The sequence below is a fragment of the Malaclemys terrapin genome, chromosome 15, assembly GCF_027887155.1.
Source record: "Malaclemys terrapin pileata isolate rMalTer1 chromosome 15, rMalTer1.hap1, whole genome shotgun sequence".
NCBI lineage: Eukaryota > Metazoa > Chordata > Testudines > Emydidae > Malaclemys > Malaclemys terrapin.
In genome coordinates, this window is record NC_071519.1 from 29,650,742 (window position 1) to 29,672,266 (window position 21,525).

At 45.8% G+C, this 21,525-nt stretch overlaps 1 protein-coding gene across 6 annotated transcripts in view; it reads right to left on the reverse strand.

Annotated features, from left to right (window-relative positions):
* The window catches only part of LOC128822963 (alpha-1,2-mannosyltransferase ALG9), a 116,732-nt gene that overhangs the window by 57,920 nt on the left and 37,287 nt on the right, over window positions 1–21,525 (reverse strand). For 3 of the 6 annotated variants that reach the window (XR_008441631.1, XR_008441629.1, XR_008441630.1), the window contains exon 14: window positions 18,297–18,427. Coding sequence is in view for 3 of the 6 variants with exons in the window: in XM_054004880.1 (XP_053860855.1) it covers window positions 5,773–5,896; window positions 18,297–18,427 (255 nt within the window). In the remaining 3 variants the exon portion in view is untranslated. Of the gene's footprint in view, window positions 1–1,365; window positions 5,897–12,452; window positions 12,634–18,292; window positions 18,428–21,525 lie in introns of those variants that run through there. The other 3 variants (XM_054004880.1, XM_054004878.1, XM_054004879.1) reach the window with 3 other exon arrangements.

The following is a 21,525-nucleotide window of genomic DNA, read 5'->3' on the forward strand; positions in this document are numbered from 1 at the left end:
CTAATCCAGCCTCTGACTTTTATGAGCTTTGAATTAATTCACAAATTCTTCTCAATAAATGAAAAGAAGAACAGAGAGAAATCCTCATTAGTAAAGAGAAATTGGAGTCATCCCACTGCAGGTCTGCACGATCTCTCTTCGTCGAAAAGCAACAAATAGGTATTGAGGGAAATACATCACATTAATGAAATGCAAACATTACTGATTCACACTAACCTTGGATCACAGGGATAGTCCTACAGTTTATAGAAGGGAATTGCAAAAGCCTCATTCATTTTCAGTCTGATCAACATGTCCACTGATCTGCCTTTGGGAATATGTTTAATTTGAGTACTGGTAGCACACGTGAAACAAAGGACCTGAATTGAAATGCACCTAAACTCCCGCCTTAGGACACAAGGAGAAAAACTTGCTTTGCAGAACCAATTATTTCCACCAGTGTATTCTGGAACCTGTATATCTCTCTTCCCCAGCATTCCCCTAGTCAATGCTCCATATCCTGGCAAACAAAGGAAAACTGGATGATCGAATACAGAATTAAGCTACAGCTAGAGAGCTGTTGGCACATGCCTTGAGTGTGTTGGGAAACACTAGGCTAAAAACACAAATGGATGAGTGAGTCTTTTAACTGCAGGGCACCCAGAGATTCCTCTTGCACCCCCTTCTCCCCCAAATACCCAGCTCTTCCAGCACGTTTCAAAATAGTGGATAGGGTCATAAATCATTTCTGTGAATGAGCAGCTTGACCCTTCAAATAAAGGGGCAACAGTAAAGTATTGCTTTTTTTCCTTCACCCCTGCATGTCCCCCACCACCAGCCATGATGACCTCATCACCTCTCAGCCTCACCAGGCGCTCTGTCTTTCACCCACTCACTACCACCCCAAATAGACAATGAAGATACAATGGGATTTTGTGGGTGTGAAGCCATGCACTACTGATAGTTGACACATTACTGTGACATCTTGTGTCTCAAACCAGCCAGTCAGAATACAGCAGAGAACCTCAGTCCCCCAAGCCAGATTCCAATGAGTTCTTTCTCCATCCATAATATCTATGAAGTATCCCTTCCTCATCCTGAGACTGGAAACGGACCAGGGAGTCAAACTCAGATTGTCTGCATGGCAGGACAGAGCATTAACCTGTGAGGCAATGGGTCTGGCCTTGGCCCCCCTCTGAGTCCTGGTTCCTGCTTGTGAGTTGCTGAACCTACAGTGACTTGATAAAGACTTGGGGAATTGGATGGAAGCAGTTTAGCAATTTGCAGGTTTAACCCTTCACCCCTAAGGCTTGCAAATCACAAGACCTTACTTTTTTTTTTAAATGGGTCATAAATTAACCATATGAAAACTATCTAGTCCACAACTAGATCACAAAGTTAAATTTTATTAGGGTCAAAGGGAAAAAAATTGTATAAATACCAAGCAAACAATGAAACCTTTTACAAAGGGAAAGCCATCATTTTTGAAAATCTCTGAAAATCCACATTTCAAAAGCAAGATAATTTATCCTGAGAAAGCAGGAAGGTGTTAAGAAATCCTCAGTACTGCTCTTTCCCTCCCATCCCAACACCCGCCACCCCATTACGCATGAAGACACAAATTGTGCAGTGCGGCTTCCTTGGGCAGCTCATTCCACTGAATGCATTTATTTAGAAGTAATCTTCTCATTATTGACTGTTATTTGCTTAAATGTCAGCACCATGCAAAGCCCAACAGCTCTGACCTATGAATTATTAACAGAAGAAGGGAGCCTTAACATTTTCCTATCAGAAAGTTCACCTGTTGCTCTGTGTTCCCCATGATGAAAGCACCGCTTAGAGCAGCATTACCTTTCCAGAGCAGATGGCCTCGCGTGGGCATTCCAAACGCCGCTGCGCTGCACTACGGCTGCAAAGGAGCTTCCGGAGACTGCTGTGCTAGGTGGATGTGAGAACACTGCTCCAGCAGGAAAGGAAGTGAGCGAGACCTGAGGTTTCCTAGACTCTGCTTTGTGGGCCATATGTGCAGAAAGCAGCTATCGGGCTGCTGTGCTCTCCCCGGTCCAAGGAAGGATGGTTTGGGGGTTAAACCACTGGACTAGGACCCAGGAGATGTGGATTGGATTCCCATCTTTCCCACTGACTCCCTATATGACCATGGGCTAGTCCTTGATCTCGCTGCGCTTCCCCCTGTGAAATGGGGATAATAATGCTTCCTTTGTCTGTTTAGGTTGTAAATACTTCAGGACATGGGATCGACCAACACAATGGGGCCTCTATCTTGACTAGAGCCTCTCGGTGCTACTGTAAAGCAAGTCTGATACCACCACCTATGAGTGTGCCTGGCTTCCCCTTCCATTAGATAGGAAATCAACATCTGTTAACATGACCCAAGTGCAGTTCTTCATACGGCAACAGGGTGGTTGCTGCCCTTTTCTCGGAGATGCTGATCACTCCTATTTAATGTCAAGCTGTCAGGGTCCATAAAAAGGAATTAAAACAGTGGAAGAAAGGGTGGAGCAGCCACAATCACTGAAAACAGATGTTTCCTGGACTATCTTTTCACAGTAAACATGACAGTAAAGGCTGGGACAGTGAGACAGCACCAAAGAGAGGTACGCAATAGACTTTGTCTAACTGTGTTCCTTGTTTCCATTTATAGATGGAAACACTGGGGGGAAGCAGATAGGAGGGCAGTTTTGGTTTAGATTCACTGACGTGACACCACAGAGCCTTATTAAAGGAATGTTTACATTTTGGGTGGGGAAACCATTAAAAAGAAACAAATAGGAGCATTAAGCAGACATTCAGTGTTGACCTGCAACCTTGCAGTTTTGTCTCCCAGGCAGATTTACCTAAAACGTTTAAGACGTTAGTATACTGTAAAGACTGGGATTTTTAACAGGGAAATTCCAATGTTGTTATACCAAAGACTCTGTAGGGAGAGAGACTATGTGCACAGGGCAAAAAGCACCCCTCTACAGAGGGCAAGCCCAAACCCTGTATGCCACGTATGTCCCACGTAAGCCTTCAAAACAGGATTTAAATAATGCAAAGGTTTTGTGCTGCTCCTCTGCACAGAGGAGAATTTCATCCTCAATGTATCAATCACCCAGGCAACCAAAAGGCATGCAGGGGCTTTTTACCTACCACGCTTTGTACAGTCTAACATTTGCCTTCAATGTAGTGAAGTTCATTAAAAAAATAACTAACCAAAAGCAAAATAAAATCGAAACACTTGATGCCATTTCACAGCAACCTCCACCTGCATTTCAACTGCGTGTCAGTTCAGTCTGGAGTCCCACATGCCATCTTTTCCCCAGCCAAGTGACAGACACTCCATATGCCTTGCTGTTGATCACAACGGATACGTTGTCAACCTGACTAAAGAAACAAGATCTAGAGAACCGGTTTGTCAAAGTGTGCTGAATGCTAAGCCAAACCTGGGTGGAGGGAGGTTCTGTACCACCAGCTTGTAGGGTGACTCCTCGGGCGTGAAATTACAGCAAAACAGACAAACAACACTTACAGCATTTACAGAGTCAACAAGGGAGTCATTGTGGCATTCAGACCTTAATAAGAGCATTAAGGCTCTGAACTGATTGGCCAACCTGCTTTCCCACTCGCTAACCACATGGAAACCTACCCATCCACAGCAATAACTAGACAGACTTACAGAAAGACTCCTTGATGTCATCACATATCAGGAGGCCACTTACTAGCTCCCACAGCCCTGGAGCCCCAGAATCACCCCCACCTGGCCAAGAGTTTCAGAAGTGACTAGTGATTTTGTGTGACCAATCTGACGCAACTTGAAAGGGCCTGTTTCTCAGAACATGCTGAGCACCACATACATATTGTTACCTCTCCTTCTCCTCTGGTCCTTGCTGCAGAGTTACTTTTTTTTTTTTTTTAAACAAAGAGTTAAATAAAATATCCGGGGAAGCAACCAGCCAACCCTGCAACTGTGCAGGAGGAAATGTAGTTGAGTGGTGACCTAAGCATTTCATCAATACTCCTCCCTAGTGAGTGCAGGGGACTCAGCAGACAAAGGGAAGTGCAGTGTCCTCTGCTACATTTCAGATGTAATTTTCCAGATTAAAGCCATGCATGGTTCTCTCAGGGTTGCACTATTTCCTTTCCTGGCTTCTCCGGCTCTGACCCAATAGTGTCACGTTAAATTAGAGCCACACTGCTGCACTGTCTGCCCTTTTGACCTTGCTACACCAGCTTGCTCAGCTATTAACCTGCAAACGTGCTGAACGATCCACCTGCCCTACGCAGCCACTGGCGTATGCTTTCCATCACATACACTCACTGTTCAACCACCGCAGCCCCCCAACTTCGGCACTGCATCCCCACACCTGGACAAACCTATTCACAAACCATTTGCTGCGCCACTCTCTCATACAGCCACATCTCATCTGCTCTCTCTGGTGTGTGCTATTCACACAGGATGAAATCATAGAATCATAGAATATCAGGGTTGGAAGGGACCTTAGGAGGTCATCTAGTCCAATCCCCCTGCTCAAAGCAGGACCAATCCCCAGACAGATTTTTGCCCCAGATTCCTAAATGGCCCCCTCAAGGATTGAACTCACAACCCTAGGTTTAGCAAGCCAATGCGAAATGGCCATCTATGTGCAGGGGGCCACGCTTATGCACCACTAAGTTCCATTTTAACCCTCGGAATAGGGCTTAGGTTGGGCCAGAGCTTTTGCTGTCTGTCCCTCTGCACTGAGGGAAAGTTCACCCACATTCCCCCTCTCAGGCCCCTGCACAGGTTTCTACAAGACTGATATAAACGTCATTTTTAATCTGGTTCATGATAAAACTTGGGTATAGTTCAATACTGCATCATCATTCTGGAGGGTCTTTGACAAAAGGGAATTGTACATATCCTGGTAGATCTGGGCAACTGAATCACAATAATTATTAACCCTTTTTACCCCATAGGCGGTTTCCAGGCATTTTACGCATTGGAGACAAGAATTCAAAGGACATTAAATGTTTCTTTAAACACACACACACACAAATAAATAAATAAGATTAAACGAAGCCCCTGTGTTTTCACAATATCTAGGATCATAACAAGGAAAACAGAACTCAAGGCAAATGAAATCACATCCCATTAAAACAGATAACTAACAAACATCACGGTTTGTTTGAAAGTGCAACTTTCGCCTTGGAAAGTATCTCCTGGACAGGGTGATCCCAGGGATTTTTCTCTATGGTATGGACTGTCTTGTTTGCTGAGATTCTCAGCATTTCAGAGAGTCATTGTCTCTGCTGTGCTGCTGTTTTTTGGGTTTTTTTTTTTTTTTTTTTTTTTTTTTTTTTCAAATGCTGTTATCTGCAAATAATGTTTCCTAGGAGCAGGCAAGCAGCTATTTAGCAGATGAGGAATACTGAGAGAGGCTGTGAATTTTCCTGGTGCCAGGCAGTATCCTGGCGCACAGTCTAACACAGTCATTTCTTGTTATTTAGTTTTGCTCTTCTCTAGTCTAATACATAATAATGCAGGGAGCAACAGGGATAATATATTCGTAGGCAGCTGCTGGATTTTCAAACTGTTTCTTACCAAGACGTTCTGAAAATGAGCTGCACAGGGAGAGCAGAGACTAACAGAACTGAGAGCAGATGATATACTCTTTACAGCTGGAGGCTTGCAGAGTGAAATCACTGGGTGGGAAACCTTTATTAGTGAATCTTACAAGCATTTTTTTTCCCTAGGAAGGTTTAAGCAGCTGGCCGACAATATTGGTTGATCCTTTTTGGTCCGCAGGTGTGTTGCTAACCTCCTGTTTTTTTCCTGGCTTGCTTTGACTTCCGGGGTTTAAGGATGGTGTAGTTTGCATACGACGTATGCCTCTCGGACAGGAAAGGGACATAGAAAGCACGCAGCAGCTTTGAAGACCTGAAACCAAAAGGGAAAACAGACTGGTTTTAAAGTGATCATTTAGAAGACGTGTTTTGAAGTGCCACAAAAGAACAGCTGATGCCTAGTACAGGGCCTGGGACTAGAGCCTCGTGTCAGTAAGGTGGGGGAACAGCAATGAGACAGACACACCAGGCTCCATTCTGCCTTTTCTTCATCAGTCAAACCAAAGCTGTTTTGTATCAGGATTACCGGCTTTAGAGCGATCAGCCCGACTAGCTCAGAACTCTTTCCCCACTGTATTGGCAGTGATTATGAAAAGATGGTTACTCCTAGATGTTATGGGCCAAAAGGCAGACTGTTCAGCCATGATGAGGTTGCACAGGGCAGTTATTCCAAAACTCCCCGCCCCGGAAGAGCGGCAAGGGAGACGCTAAGAGGCAATAAGTTAGCTGCTTTGCACTCGGCTTTTCCGTTTTCCTAATGTCTACTCATTTTAGGAAGCATGCTCTTCCTCCCCTCTCCCCCAACAGAATCCCTACAGCAGAGACGGAAAGAACACCAAAAGGCTCTAGGGTTTCAGCATATCGCTCTTCTGCTGCAGCACCTCAAATTAGAGACGGGCTGAACCATCCTGTGTCCTGCCAGGTGACTTGCTCCAGGCTGTCAGTCTTCAGAGGGATGTTTACCCCGACCCTCTTGGGTGGGGAACTGGTGTTTAGCAGCAGCACTTTGCTACAATTGGACCAATAGAGCACTTGTGTGAGACAGGCTTGATGGCTGTATCAAATTAGTATCCTTTTGTTTGGCTGCTAATTGTTGTTGCACTGCTAAGTTGGTACATTTTAAGTGCATGTATTCTTCCACTGAGCAGATAACTTAAATCTTTGTTTAAATAAGGAGTGCCAAAATAAGATAATTTCCTTCATCATCAGCGCTGAAAATTCCACTGGAAAGACATGCAATCTTTAGCAATTTCTAGAAATTGGTGCTGGGGCAAGGGTGTTTCATTCTGAATACCAAAGCTAATTTTAAGACTTATCTCTTTCAGATTACATTGCTGGGAAACCATCAGCCTTGATAGATGTATAACTAATGCCATCAATGCAAATGCCTGCCAAGTAGCAAAAGGCTGGATAAGAGCAGCAACGGTCAAATCTGTGATTTATAACATGCTGAGAGGCCAGGGACAGCACATAGATCCAGTGTGTGTTATCTGGACACTCCTGAGATGCTCTATAATTCGAGTAGCGTACTGATAACACAGCAGAGATTGTGGAATCTTACTAGTGCTGCTTGTGCAGTATTCAATTCACTCTATTTAAGGAAAAGGCGGCTGGTGGGTTTGCTTTTGTTTAGAAGCAGCATGAAGCATATTTCTAAATCAAAGATGCAGCTAAAAAACAATGACAGGAACTGCCATTGTGAACATAGGCTCCACGTGGATTCCAAAGGCACTTGGAAAATTCAGTGCGTCACGCTACTTGGGATCTAATGGAGACCACCAAACTCGTGATCTCTTGCAACTTGGAATACAGGTTTCCGCAGGGAAAGGCATAATTTATTATTTGTATTAAAGTAGAGCCCACTGGCCCCAATCAAGATCAGGCCTCATTTTGCTTGGTACTGTACAAACACTGAGTAAGACAGTCCCTGCCTGAAAAGTTTACAATCTAAATAGACGACAGGTAGGGGAAAGGGAAGCGTCATTATCTCCAGATGGGAAACTGAGGTACCAAGAGAGTTGACCAAGCTCTCAGAGGCAGAGCAGAGGATTGAACCCAATTTTGCCTTAACCAAAGGGCCACACATCCTCTCAACACCCACCATCCCTCTTGTCTGCTTTTAGCCAAGCACAAAGACTGCCTTTTGGGATGTAAAATGACATTTACTTCATTTCAGAAGGGTGAGAACCAAAAGTTCCATTCATTTTCTGCAATAACATTTGGGCTCTTTGCAAATTACAAAGCACCCTGCATGATCCCAAAATAAAAGAACCATTGGAAATCCTCATTCCTCGTGAGATCCTGAGCTGCTGGAATGGGAATGTGTTCTAAGCACAATCGCGTAGTAGCAAATAACTAGGAGGAAGATGTTAATTTTCACATATTTTGAACAAGGAGCATTCTTTCCAGCTGTCATTTCTCTGTGCTTGGAAATTCAAGTCTCTCCCCCCCCCCCCCCCTTAAACAAGAATGGCTGGAGGCAACGGCAACTTCCTCACAAAGCAGTTCTTGCATTTCCTTCTCCGCATCTTGGAGCTAACTAATGAACACCATGTCATTGCTGTGCTTTGCATTGGCATCTCCCCACCGCGGCTGGCAGCCCACTGCTACCCGAGCCAACAGTAACACAACACTTGGCAGGCACAAACACTGAGATCCCACTATCCTGAAGCTTGGAGCTCACTGTTGAACGGCTTTAGTTTCACTTCATTTGACTCAAGAAAAAAGCAATTTCAAGCTGTTTTGGATGCTTGTTAAAAAACAGGAGCATGAAAAATGAGAGTGAGGAAATTGGCCTGCTGAGCTAGGAAAGTAGCAAAGACCAGCACAATCCCCCAAGCTCTGGGCTTGATCGGGGTAGGGAAGAGCAGCATGTGTTAAAGTGAGGTTGTTTCTTTAATTTCCCATATGAAGCTGGGCTAGAGGACAGAAAGGAAGGGGGCACCCCTGACTGCACTCCTTTGCACACAGTCTGCAGCACAGGGACAGCCTTAATTCATGCAGCCCTCTCCATACTCATGTCATGTTGACGGCAGCTCGACAACAGAGTCTCGTCCTCTGACTCAGAGCCACGTCGACACAATGGGACCCCATTTTGCCCAGCAGCTGGTGACAGAGAGACTGATTTTTGAAGCAGCAACGCTCAGTAGCTGAAATCCCCAAGTTAGCACCAGCATAGAAGCGTAAAAATGTAGGGCAGGAAAGGACCCCAAGAGGTCATCAAGTCCAGCCTCCTGCACTGGGGCAGGACAAGTAAACCTAGACCATCTCTCACAAATATTTGTCTAACCTGTTCTTAAAAAATTCCAATGAGGAGGATTCCACAACCACCCCTGGAAGCCTGTTCCAAAGCTTAACTGCACTAAGAAAGATTTTCCTAGTATCTAACCTAAATCTCCCTTGCCCACTACTTCTCCTCTTACCTTCAATGGCCATGGAGAACAATTCATCACCCTCTCCTTTTTAGAACAGCCCTTTAACATAGCTGAAGACTTAACAGGTCCCCCCCCCCCCCCCCCCCCACACACACACATCTTCTTTTCTCAAGACTCAACATGCCCACTTTGTTTAACCTTTCCTCATAGGTCAGGTTCTCTAACATTTTCGTTGCTCTCCTCTGGACTCTCTCCAATTTGTCCACATCTTTCCTCAAGTGTGGCACTCACAACTGGACCCAGCACTCCAGCTGAGGCCTCACCAGGGCCAAGTAGAGTTGGGACAATTACTTCCCATGTCTTATCTATGGCACTCCTATTAATATGCTTTAGAATGTTCGCCTTTTTCACAACTGCACCACATTGTGGACTCAGATTCAATTCGTGGTCCACTATAATCCCCAGATCCTTTTCAGCAGTATTATCACCTAGCCAGTTAGTTCCAATTTTGTAGTTGTGCATTTGATTTTTCATTCCTAACTGAAGTACTTAGCACTTGTCTTTATTGAATTCCATCTTGTTGATTTCAGACCAATTCTCCAATTTGTCAGGGTTGTTTGGAGGACAGGATTAGAATTCTAAAGTGCTTCCAACCCCATCCAGCTTGGTGTCCATCTGCAAATTTTATAAATGTACTCTCTACTCCATTATCCAAGACACTAGTGAAAATATTTAATAGGACCAGAGCCAGGACTGACCCCTGTAGATATGCCCTCTCAGTGTGCAGCGAGCCACGCTTTGAGGACTGTCTTTCAACAAGTTGTGCACCAACCTTATGGTAATTTCACCTAAGCCACATTTCCCTAGTTTGCATATGAGCATGTTATGTGAAACTGTGTCAAAAGCCTCACTAAAAGCAAGATATATCCTGTAAATGCTGGGCAGCAGTAAACAAGGCCAGTAAACCTGTCAAAGAAGGAAATTCGGTTGCTTCGGCACGATTTTTCCTCAACAAACCCATTTCAGCTATTCCTTATAACTCTATTACCCTCTAGGCGCTTACAAACTGATTGTTTAATAATTTAATAATTTATTCCAGTATCTTTCCAGGTATCGAAGTTAGACTGACCAGTCTATAATTCCCTGAGTACTCTTTGTTCCCCTTTTTAAAGACAGGGACTTTATTTTCTCGTCAACCGTCCTCTGTGACCTTACCCATCCTCCATGAGTTCTCAAAGATAACTGCTAACTGTTCCGAGATTCCTTCAGCTAGTTCCTTAAGTACCCTAGGGTGCAGTTCATCAGGCCCTGCCAATCTGAATATATCTCATTTATCTAAACATTCTTTAACCTATTTTTTCTCTGTTTTCCCTATTCTGCATGTCTCAGAGTCATGCAGAAAGACCACTAGCATGTCCTTGATTCCTATCCCCTACAGCTGTTGACAAGAACTATTCTTCCTTCTACCCCTACCACAATGTACCTGTCTAAATTACAGAGATGTCAAACTCATGGCCCAGGGACCAAATACAATGCACAAAATGTGTTTAAATGACCCTCATGGCATAATATTCAGAAACTGCACAATCCAAGGTTTTCATTTAAAAACAAAAGTACACTGCTTGGCCTAAAAAAGGGTAGCAAAAACCTTCCAAACGGGACCCAAGTGTAAACCACTGCAGTGCTGTCTTCCTGAGTCTGCTGACAGAAACACCAGCTTAGAGAGATGTGAACTTCCACACCTATTCAATTTCCTTGGGATCTCAGTGCCTAGAGCATTTCAAATGTGAGCAATAACTAGGAATTGTTGCAGGGAAGGAGATGGAGATGACAGAAGAACAGAGGTTGGGAGAGGAAGAGAAACCGAGGGCAGAATGTCAAGCAGCTCTTTCCACTGGGTAATGCTGGATGCAACAAAACGTGCCAAACATAATAAATCATGATCAGTTTAGCTCTAGAATAAAGGCCACATTCTACTCTTAATCTCCATGCAAAGCTCTCATTGTGTGTGGGGGGGGTGGGGAGGGTTGGGGTCTATGTCCCCCTATGACACTCTGTACCTCAGGGGAACATCCAATACCCCCATGTTTGTCCTTGTAAAATGATTGTGTGGTATTCAACGCAAAGTTTGTCATGTTGGGTGTCTTCGGAAGGCTCATGATGCACTGAAAGCATTGTTGTTATAGTGATGTTATAGGTTATAATTTCATGTATATAGTTATGAGGCTGAAAATGAATCCTCATAGTTTAAAATAAGCCCAGGCAAAAACTCTCCAAGAGGAGAGAGGCAGTTCACACCTCATCAGGGCAGGTATAAGACAAACCCAGCCCAGCCCCACAGGAACAAAGGACGCTGGCCTAGGCAGCAACAAAAGGATCTGTTCGAGTGACTCACCCCCCTTTGTTTGGTCAGTATGGGACTGCGATGAGGTAATGCTCACCTGACTTTCGGGGGGAGAGGGGGCAGGGGCAAAGTCAAGAGGGGAAAAAGGACATGATAAAAGGGAGAGACGTTTGCCATGGTCGCTCTCTCTTCCACCTACATCTACAGACACTACACCAAGTGACTGAAGCGCTGATCAAAGGGGACAGCCTGGCCGAAGGGCAACCAGCCAGCCTGTGGTGAGACGCATCCAAGTTTGTAAGGGCGCTGAAAGTGTTAAGATCAGCTTAAAATGCATTTTGATTTTATTTCATGTCACCAAATCTTACTTTTTGTGCTTTGACTTATAATCACTTAAAATCTATCTTTATAGTTAACAAATCTGTTTGTTTGTTCTATCTGAAGCAGTGCATTTGGTTTGAAGCGTGTCATTGACCCCCCTTGGGAGAACAAGCCTGGTACATATCAATTTCTTTGTTAAATTGACAAACTCATATAAGCTTGCAGCATCCAGCGGGCATAACTGGACACTGCAAGATGGAGGCTCCTAGGGTTGTATCTGGGACTGGGGATATTGGCAAGTGTCATTCAGTTGCACAATCCAAGAAGCAGCTTACCTGCCAGAGGCTGTGCGTGAACAGCCCAGGAGTGGGGGTTCTCACAAGAGAGCAGGGTAAGGCTGGCTCCCAGAGTCAAGGATTGGCGTGACCTATCAGCTCACCAGTCCAGATAACACCAGAGGGGAAGGTCACACACCCCGCCCCCAACCGCATGGACCATAACTGTGGAATTCAACTCTCTCTGCAGAGTGAATTTGACATCAGGCCTTTAGGGTCTTTAGAGCCTTTAGAGCAAGGTGGTGTTCGTGCCCACCAGAAACGTGGGGGTTTTAATACATGTTTGCTAATGGAGACTGCTGGCTCTGCAGGGCCGTTGTAGGATCTTATTAACAGAATTAAGAAAGTGGAAAGGAGAGAATTCACAGTGACTCCAGTTATCCAGCCAAAACTAAATGAGGAACCCTAGAAAAAAGAACAGCTTTGACACCGAGAAATCACAGCTTGGCGCTTAATAGGCTTTCCCCAACAAGGCCCGTCTCTTCAGACCACTTACTTTTGCACGGCAGGTGGCGGCACCAAAGTATCTGGCCCTCAATTACGAGCTGAGCTTTCATGTTCATTAAGCCACAACCAGTTTCTAGCTGAAGGGCACTTTGTACGATACGACACTGAAGCACAAGGCTGCTCTGTGCTAAATAGCCACACGCACTAAGGCAAGTCTCAGAGGCTTTGTCTACAACAAAGAAAGCAGGAGTTGTAATTCAAGGCTGGTGCAGTTCCGTTAGAAACTTAATTGAGATAGGGCTCAAGCATCTTTACCCTCTGTTGCCAAACCCAGAGCTTCTAAGACAACAGGTGACATGTGAAGGGTGGGGGGAAATGGATGCAACTGAATCTATACCATTTTCATATATATTTGCTTCTCTTTATTTGTCCACCTGGAGTTTGTGGGTGTGGCCTTGATCAGCACAGAGCTCCTATTCAGCAGGCCACTAGCTAGATCAAACCCATGAATTGTTACTCTACAGTAGAGGATAAAGGGTCTAATCCGATGCTCGCTGAAGTCAACGAAAAGCTTCCACTGACTTCAATGGCCATTGGATATGGGCCCAAAGTGTGAATGGCTAAGTGTGTGCTCCCCTCCCCCCTTCAGAGATTTGTCTTCTTTTGAGGGAGGAGATTAAATACTTTAGGAAAGAAAAAGCTTTTTTGCTAACACATCTGGCAGCCTGAATTTCTCAGCTCAACTGAAGGTCAAATGCCTGCCAAAGATGGAGTTTCTGAAGTTAGCACTAGTAGGAAGAAGAGAAGGTAACGGAGGGACAGGAGGCAGAGAGGGAGAAAGGAAGCGAAGTTGGAACTCTGCCACAGATACAGGGGTTGGGATATTGTGGTTCTCTCTGCACACAGGGAGTCCAGGAGCAGAGGCATAGCCATGACCGAAGCTGTCTGTGCCCTACTGCACACCTATTAACATTTGCATTTCTTTGAGGTGTAGAAAATTCCACATTGACCGTGAACTCAAAAAAGGAAATAACCTTTTTTTAAAAAGCCTCATACTGGATATGGAGAAAAGCAGCATTAAATGGTATAGGAGAGTCTCTTACCTATCAAACAAGGGATATAATATTTTAATATAATATTTTAGCACAAGGTGACTGGATCACTCATCTTGCATTCAGACTACTTTACAATGGAAAACATAAGGGCAAGAGCAGGAGTGCCCGGAGCTAGCAAACAACTCAGCCTAAAGAGCCAGAAAATATATGCTCCTCAACTGGGAGCTTTAATATATTTCCCCTTTTCTATGCCAGAATGGCAGCACTCAGCCAATACAGAATTAAATGGACCTGGACAAAGCATCTGCCTGAGTAGCATAATTAGTTGGTGGCTCGGAGCGCTCTCTAATTCAATTAGCAACACCATTTATCAGAGGGAGCTGAGATTTACATTTGCACTTGCTGACGTCAATGTGAGAATCGCAGCGAGTCCCAGAAGCCTGCAGTTCAGCAGGCATGAATTGAGCTGCTGGGGTCATTTATTTTCAAAGAATAAGAGCTGGAGTTGGAAGGGTTTTTAATGTGCCTCGCGCCATGGCCCTGTGCTGCAAACCTGTAATCTGAGCGGACTGCTGCTTCCCTCACAGCTCAGCTCGAGGTGATGCCTTTTTTTTTTTTTAAGCTGCATTTTAATCATGCCTTTTACACTTACTTCATGTTTAGCAAGGGCTGCTTCAGCATTGTTTGTGTGGAAGCAGGTGCCGGATTTGATACACGCGTCATTGCACCCGGCTGAGGGACAGGGAAAATGCTCGGAAATGAGCAGTTTGGGTTTATAAAGGAGGCTCCTGAAACACCTTCTCTGACCCCGTGCACAGGCCTCTGTGCATATATGCGCACATGGGCTTTTCTGCACAGACTTGCCTGTGCTGCACTCAGTTGTGCAAGTTTTTACACAGAGTTTGGAGGTGAAATGTAGGCAGCTCCTCTCTGGAAACTGCCCATAACTATCAATAGTCCTGCTTGAGGTGATCATTTTATAGCCAGATGTTTTTAAACCCAGCCCGACAGGAGAACACCACCCTTTAGTGACCTGCTAGAAAAGATGAGGCGCACATACATCGCTCATATCAACAAAACAGATTAATCAGCCAGCTGCTTGCACTGTCCCTACTCTGGGGAGCCTGTGCCTTCCACCAGTTCCAAGTGCCTTCAGGGCAGCGTGGCAGGAGGAGGGTTGCATTAGATTCTATTTAAACTTTCTGCAGGGGCATTCACCTAACCTGCTGGAGCTCCTATAACCCGCACGTCACTGCTCCTCCTGTGTGGCGAAGTTCCCAGTCCTGATAATTACCCTCTCAACTGCAGCAGGGACAGCACGAGTTGGATTTGTCACTTCAAACAAATAAACAAAACAATTCTGTGCCTTCAGGAGCAATTGCCACAGCTTCTCACCACCAGGGAGGATGCTGGCACCCAAGATAGCAGACCTGTGTGATCTCTCGCATCACTCCCATCAGCACTAATTCACAGGACTGGTTAGAAAACATGCACTGCATCCCTGGAATAGTCCCTTGTTGCATTGCTCTGGTGCCTACAGCGACATTCACAGCTGGCACAGAGAATGGGCGAGATGAGACACTCGCTTTACTGGCCAGATCTGCTCTCCAGCAGGCTTGGTGTTCAGCAAGGCTAGGCATATTATGTCCAAGACCAGTGAGGGCGAGCAAAGGAAAGGCCTACTTAAAGAGCAGGCAACGTAGGCAGGGAATAGGATCCACCAGGAGTGCCCTCTTTGTAAAGGGGAAAGGGGAAAGTGGATGCTCCAGTCTCCACTCTAGGCAGTGGAATGTAGGGGCCACACCTGGGTTTGCAAGGTGGAATGGACTCCATCTCCTGGAGACATTCAACCCTCAACAGATAGATCTGCAGATCTATGTTAGCAATTAGTTCACCAGCCAGCTGGTAACAACCCAGCTCCAGTCCTGAAATGAGCTAGTATCCAACTGGAGAACCAAGAGCCAAAGCATGGTGCTTCCTAGCCACTCCACTGATATTATAATGAATGCCTGCAGTGTGAGCCAAACAATACTATCTATCTAAGGCACATGTCTGGTCCCCCTCACTGCAGTGTCTAAGCATATCACAATCGGTAACCTATTTATCCTCACCAGACCCCTGTGACGCAGGGCAGTGCTATTCTCTCCACTGTACTAATGGGATACTGAGGCACAGAGGCTAAGAGACTTGCCCCAAGTAACACAAGAAGTCTCTGACAGAGCAGGGATTTGAAACCAGCTCTCGCAAGCTCCAGCCAATGCCCTACCACCTGGACCATTCTTCCTCTCTGACTGGCTTATGACTGGGAGGTTAAGCTGTAAAAACTTTACAAGCCAGCAGGACAAAACCAAGAGCTTTAGAAAAGGCATTTGCAAAGCCTTTTCCTGCCAGCGCACTAGGGCCTGGCAAACACAGCAGGGCCCTGATTTTGGCTGGGGCTTCTAGGTGCTCAAGTGATACAAGTCAATAATGGGAATGGAGTAGATTTAGAGCTAATAAGCCTTGTTTACCTCTCTGTGCCACAATCACTTGAGTCAGCTTTGCAGAATTCATACTTGAGTCTAACATTTCCCTGGTCAGGCAGGCCCTGGTTCCGGGCACAGTTTAGCCTGGTTCCCTCAGATTAAGTCTTTGGGGTTTTGCTGTAGGGTCTGTATCAGGAACCTCTATGGTGCTCAGAACAGTGTGTGAAGTACTTCAAAACTCCTGGGAAAAGAGTGTAATCAATAATGAACACCATGCTCGCTGTGGGGAGGAGTGCTGGAACTGCTGGCTACTCCACTCACACCCTGCTGAACGAGACCCCCTCTGCTGCCCATTCCCTCCTTTATGTGCACCACGCACTCCAGCCGCACAAACTCTGACACTCTCAAGTCCACTTAATTGGTGGGAGGACTGCCTGGCACAGCGCATCCTGAACCATGTGAGCCATCAAGGTGCACAGCAGGCATGCAAATCAGACCTGCTGCTATGGCAACCTGGCCTTCTGCACACACAAAGGCATGGCACCTCCTTTCTGCTCAAGCTGTGAGACGCTGATAGGGAACAGCGCAGAGAATTTCAATGCAGCAGGAGCGCAAGCAAGAGAAGGGAGGCTGCCCAGAGACACACATGGGGCCAAGACTCCCACTGGCTGATTATTTCTGATCCTCTGTCAGTATGTGCCGCACGAATCCCTGGCACCACTGCATTCACCTGGGAGGGGACAAGAGCTCAATAAAGAGCAGTGGGGTCCTTTGTTATGGGGTGAAGGAAGCCAATTACCCCCCTGCCCTGCCCTTAGACAATCTGTGCCTTTGTTCTAAACGCTCAGTAACTTCTCAACCAGAGAGCGCAGGGTCCAGGCTGAAGCAGGTGTCGAAGTGCCAAAGAGAAAAGAGACACTGTTGTTTTACCTGCCTCAAGAAGGGCCTGTCTATTCTTTATTATTCTGCAGTTTTACCTGATAGACTGATTGATTGATTGCTAAAGAAACCGTGATGCCGCGGTTACCGTGCTCCACAGCTTTCATGAGTCTCCCCCTTCTTCTGGCAATGTCACAACAAGTCTCTGTCTGTCACTCCGACGCTGCCATTCCTGTACTAGGCCACCCCTCCCAATGGAAACAGCATAGCACCACCTCTCACTGCAAGCTGGATACAAAGCATCATTTGCCAATCAACAGTGACCCATGTTGAAACTGTCCAAGTGAGCCTACAAGGGCAAGGTGAGCACTCAGTCATCCCATCTAGTTTAAAACCCTGAACAGCTGACTGATCTGATACCCAGTCTCTGGGCTGCCATGCCGTACGTCTGGGTTTGTTACTTGTCCCCTGGTGTCACATAGTGGCTGGCTCTCAGGATTAAAATAGGCCCAGATCCCCTATGCCAGAGCAGGTGCTCCCAGCCGAACCAGCTAAGGTGGTGGGGCTGCACCTGGGCTATAGAGGGTGCAGGGAAGTCCAATGAGGCTTGGAAGTGGCACTGCTGAGTGAAGCTGCAGGAAGAGAGGGTCTCCTGCAATGGTCCCAGAGGAAGGGACAGTACCTCAGGGAAGAGGGGCTATGCCTAACCTAAGGTCGAGTGGAAGATTTTTGTTTGTTTGTTAATTAATTTAATTAAAACCCGAGATCCATTGGGAAAAGAGCATTATTGCAGCTTCCCATCACCCGACTGCGTTAGTCTGGAAAACTTTAGCAGATCATCTGTCTTGTGCACCAAACCTGTCCTTACTAGAGAACCATGGGCCAGCATGTGAAAATAAGAGGGTACCGGATTCTGGGTTGCTGCTTTCGAATGGCTTTTTCCAGCAAATCCCTCTTCCCATCGCATGACAGCTGCCTTACCACACCTTTATAAATAAGCATCCAAGAAGCATTTAGAACAGGGAGCTACTGCCCCATAGGGATTGCACGTTCACTTTCAACCTAATATAACCAAACACTTCCCACCCCAGAGTAGCCTGGAGGATGCTGATTTCACTCATTTCTTCTTCTCCTCCCAACAGCTTTCTAACAATTCTTGTTCAAATAAAGAAAAACACATTTCAGCCAAAGGTGGATGCTGAGCTTTCATTTTTAAAATGATTTTAACCCATTGAGGTATTTCACCCTATAAAGCAATATTGGCCACGAGCACCAAAGCTGTATTAATACCACGCAGACTTCGCCATGTAAATGCCTGTCCCCGTGCGTGGAAAGGTGCCTTTCCCAAAAAGATCATTTCAAGGTAACTCCTACCATTGCATTTCTCCTACCAGTATATGAATCGCTTCTTTCATATGCAGAAATTCAAACAGAATTAGCTCATGCACCTTTCTGCCCCTGTTCTTCCTTCCCAAACTTGTGAAAACACTTACCTGGAAGTATCCAGGAATGGTTTGTAGGCAATGCTGATCCATTCTTCTTTGTTGGCGGAGTATCTCGGCTCCCTTGATGTTTCAATCGCTTTATCTAAATCCACCAGGTAATGGCATTTGGAAATGTCAATCTGCAGGGAGAAAGGAAACCTTATACTTTATAGGTGCATTCTTCACTTCCTATCCTAAACCACGGTGTATACATTCTCATGCACTGTTGAACCACTACCACGTTTCACCCCAGAGCTGGTGGCATTTCAGTGGTGGGGTAAATGCTCTTTCAAACACAGTTAGAAAACTTGGTGAAGTGTTTTGGATCTATTGAGATGAAAGGCTCTATAGAAATGTAAGATATTACTACTACTGCTGCTGCCAGGGGCTGCTTCTCTAGAGCAAAGACGACATACCCTGTGTGAGCAATTTCAAGGATTACCTCCCTCAGCCCACTTATTACCATAATGCAGAGTGAAGCAAGCATTCAGCAATGCAGCTCAAACAAGTGCATGGAGCAACAGAAATACTCACATGAGCGCACGGGGAGAGAAGTGTTTTTCGGGAGACCAGAGAAACAATAAATGTGTGGAATCTGGCACATGCACCAATAGTTCCTGCGCTGAAGAACTTACAATCTAAGTGAAGCCAACAAAGTCTTGATTCAACACCCAATGGAAAGCCTTCCAATGGCTTCAATGGGCTTTGAATCAGTTTGCATATGAGCACAACACCCACCGCAGTGTCACATGTACGACAACTCATCTTCATCCAGAAAACATCACGTCTGCCTGCTCTCAAGAAACAAGATTCTCGCCCTCAAACTCACTCTCAACTGGCACGCACACACACAAAAATGAGCCAGAAGGGAACAAGGACTTCAACACAAAGCCAAGGTGTTAGGAAAGCCCCGCTGTCTCTGAGCACACGCAGTGCTTGCCCTAGGTCAAGCGATGCAATTACTCAGGGTCTAAAACCCCACCTCAAACATAAGTCGCCTTTTCAGATTAGCAGCGGAGTCATAACGACACAAGGAAACACCAGGGGAAAGGCAATGAGAGAGAGTGAGAAACTACAGGCAGCAGCAGCTGTGGCCAAACTAAACACAGCCTGTTCTCGGGGGCTGGCGGGAGAGGGATTTCATCAGAAAGTATCTGAACAAAGCCTCTTCCTTAACTGCTCTGGGGGCTGTTAAACACCATACCCCACCATTCACTGGAGCCCGCTCCAACGCCAGTGGAGCTGTGTAAATGTTAAAACAGGCAGGGACTGAACTCTGCACTGTGACTGCAAGGACCAGCCCTTTAGGCCTCTCCCCTCTGACAAGCTCGGCCTGACTAGTGAGCGAGGGAACTGGAAATACCCCACTGTGGGTGGCTAAGCGGGTGTTGCTGAACTGGCAAAGGTGAGTTACCTCAGAAATTACTGTGGGGTCCATAGGCCATGATGGGGCAGACCAGGCTGGTTCGGAAGGAGGCAGAATGAGGCTCTTGGCAGCTCCGCTGTTTGCAGGAAGGCCCAGGGAAGTTGAAGTGGCCATGGAACCGTCAAGGGAGACAGAGCATCTAGTGACGAAGGCTCAGAGACTCCGGGGACCCCGGTTCATTTCCCAGCTCAGTTAAAGACTCCCCATGTGACCCTACGCAAGTCACTGCCTCTCTATGCCTCAGTTTCCCCTCTGTAAACTGGGGACAGCACCTCCCTATCTCACATGAGGATACAATCTAGTCGTGTCTGTGAGGTGCTCGGATCCTACTGTGGCTGGCAGTTAGAGGCGGCTGAGGTTCATCTGCAGGTAACTGCTCCTGAGTAAGCCAGAGTCTGACCCCCACCTCTGGCAGACCAGGAGGATCTTTCACTGAGGTGGCTCTTCTGAAGCCATTTCTCCATCATCGCACACTCCACTTCCCAGCTGTGACAGTCAGTGGGGGATGGTGGATGGTCGCTGTGTCTCCTCGGAGTAATATGGTCCTCAAACAAGGTGAAACCCAACTGAGCAGCCACTCTTCCCTGCTTGCCTACCAACAGGGCGAGAGCCTTAAATCCGTCTGTGCAAATGGTATGCTCCTCCTGCAGAAGGAAGCACGTCATGGGCTGGCATCGCAACCCAACTCCTCACTGCTTAGTGATTTAAACGTGTATTGCCCCCTTCCTCAATGGATAAGGAACGGAATTCTGGAGTTCAAATGCTCGCACAACACTAACTCAGCTATATTGCACAGTCAATATAATTCACTCATCACAAAAATCACTACATTACTGTTTATTGTTTACCATGCAGTATGCAAGATGTGCTATGTAGCTTAGCTAGCACAGTGGGAGCCACCTCAACTCTAGGAATTTTTGGAACTCTAACTTTTGATTTCTCAACTTGAATATTTTCGCATTTTCTGGGCTAGATTTTGGGAGTTCTTTGCTATTCAGTTCCACTCACTGTTCTAACTTGGCACCAGCTCTCAGATTCTTGGGGTTTCCAGTCTTGCTAATTCTCATGATTTTACCGTGAGAGCTGCAGTATTTGGTACAATATTAAAGTCCCAGATGCTGGAGTTGGATGAGTATGAGAATCTCAGCCTTCGCTTAAAAAAAAAAAGGTTTCAGAGTAGCAGCCGTATTAGTCTCTAAGGTGCCACACGTACTCCTGTTCTTTTAAAAAAAAAAAGTTTCCAGGTCTCACGGTTATGAAGAGAAGCTTGGAAACGACCTGAGTGTACTCTAAAGGCTCAAAATGGGTAAAGTAAATAAAAAGAATCCAGTATTTACTATTTTTTGAAATCACATTTTTAAGATAGACTCGTGATTTTTGTTTATGCTTCCACTTGCAGTGGCTCTTTACTAGCACAAAATGTAAGGCTGACATTTCCATTTCATGCTCTCCAGTCTGGCCTCCCGTAAGTATGTATGTTGCAGTTACTATCATATTTGCAAAATATCTGATTTTATGCAAAGAGACCATGGCTGCCCAATCGATCTCACATGTACACAGTAATCCGTTAACCATTTCAAACAGCCAGACATTTGTGCTAATCCACTGGCACATTTGGCTGGAGCTTAAGTGGATTCACAGGAAATAAGAAGTATTTCTGGCAAGATGCTCGCAGCCTGGCATGACTGTGCTACAACCTGATGGGGTCAATGCATTATTAATACCACCCTGCCTCGTTGCTGATCCTCATCACTATATTGCTTGGAGTGGACATCACACTGCACTTCCAGGATCATATGGACACAATACTGT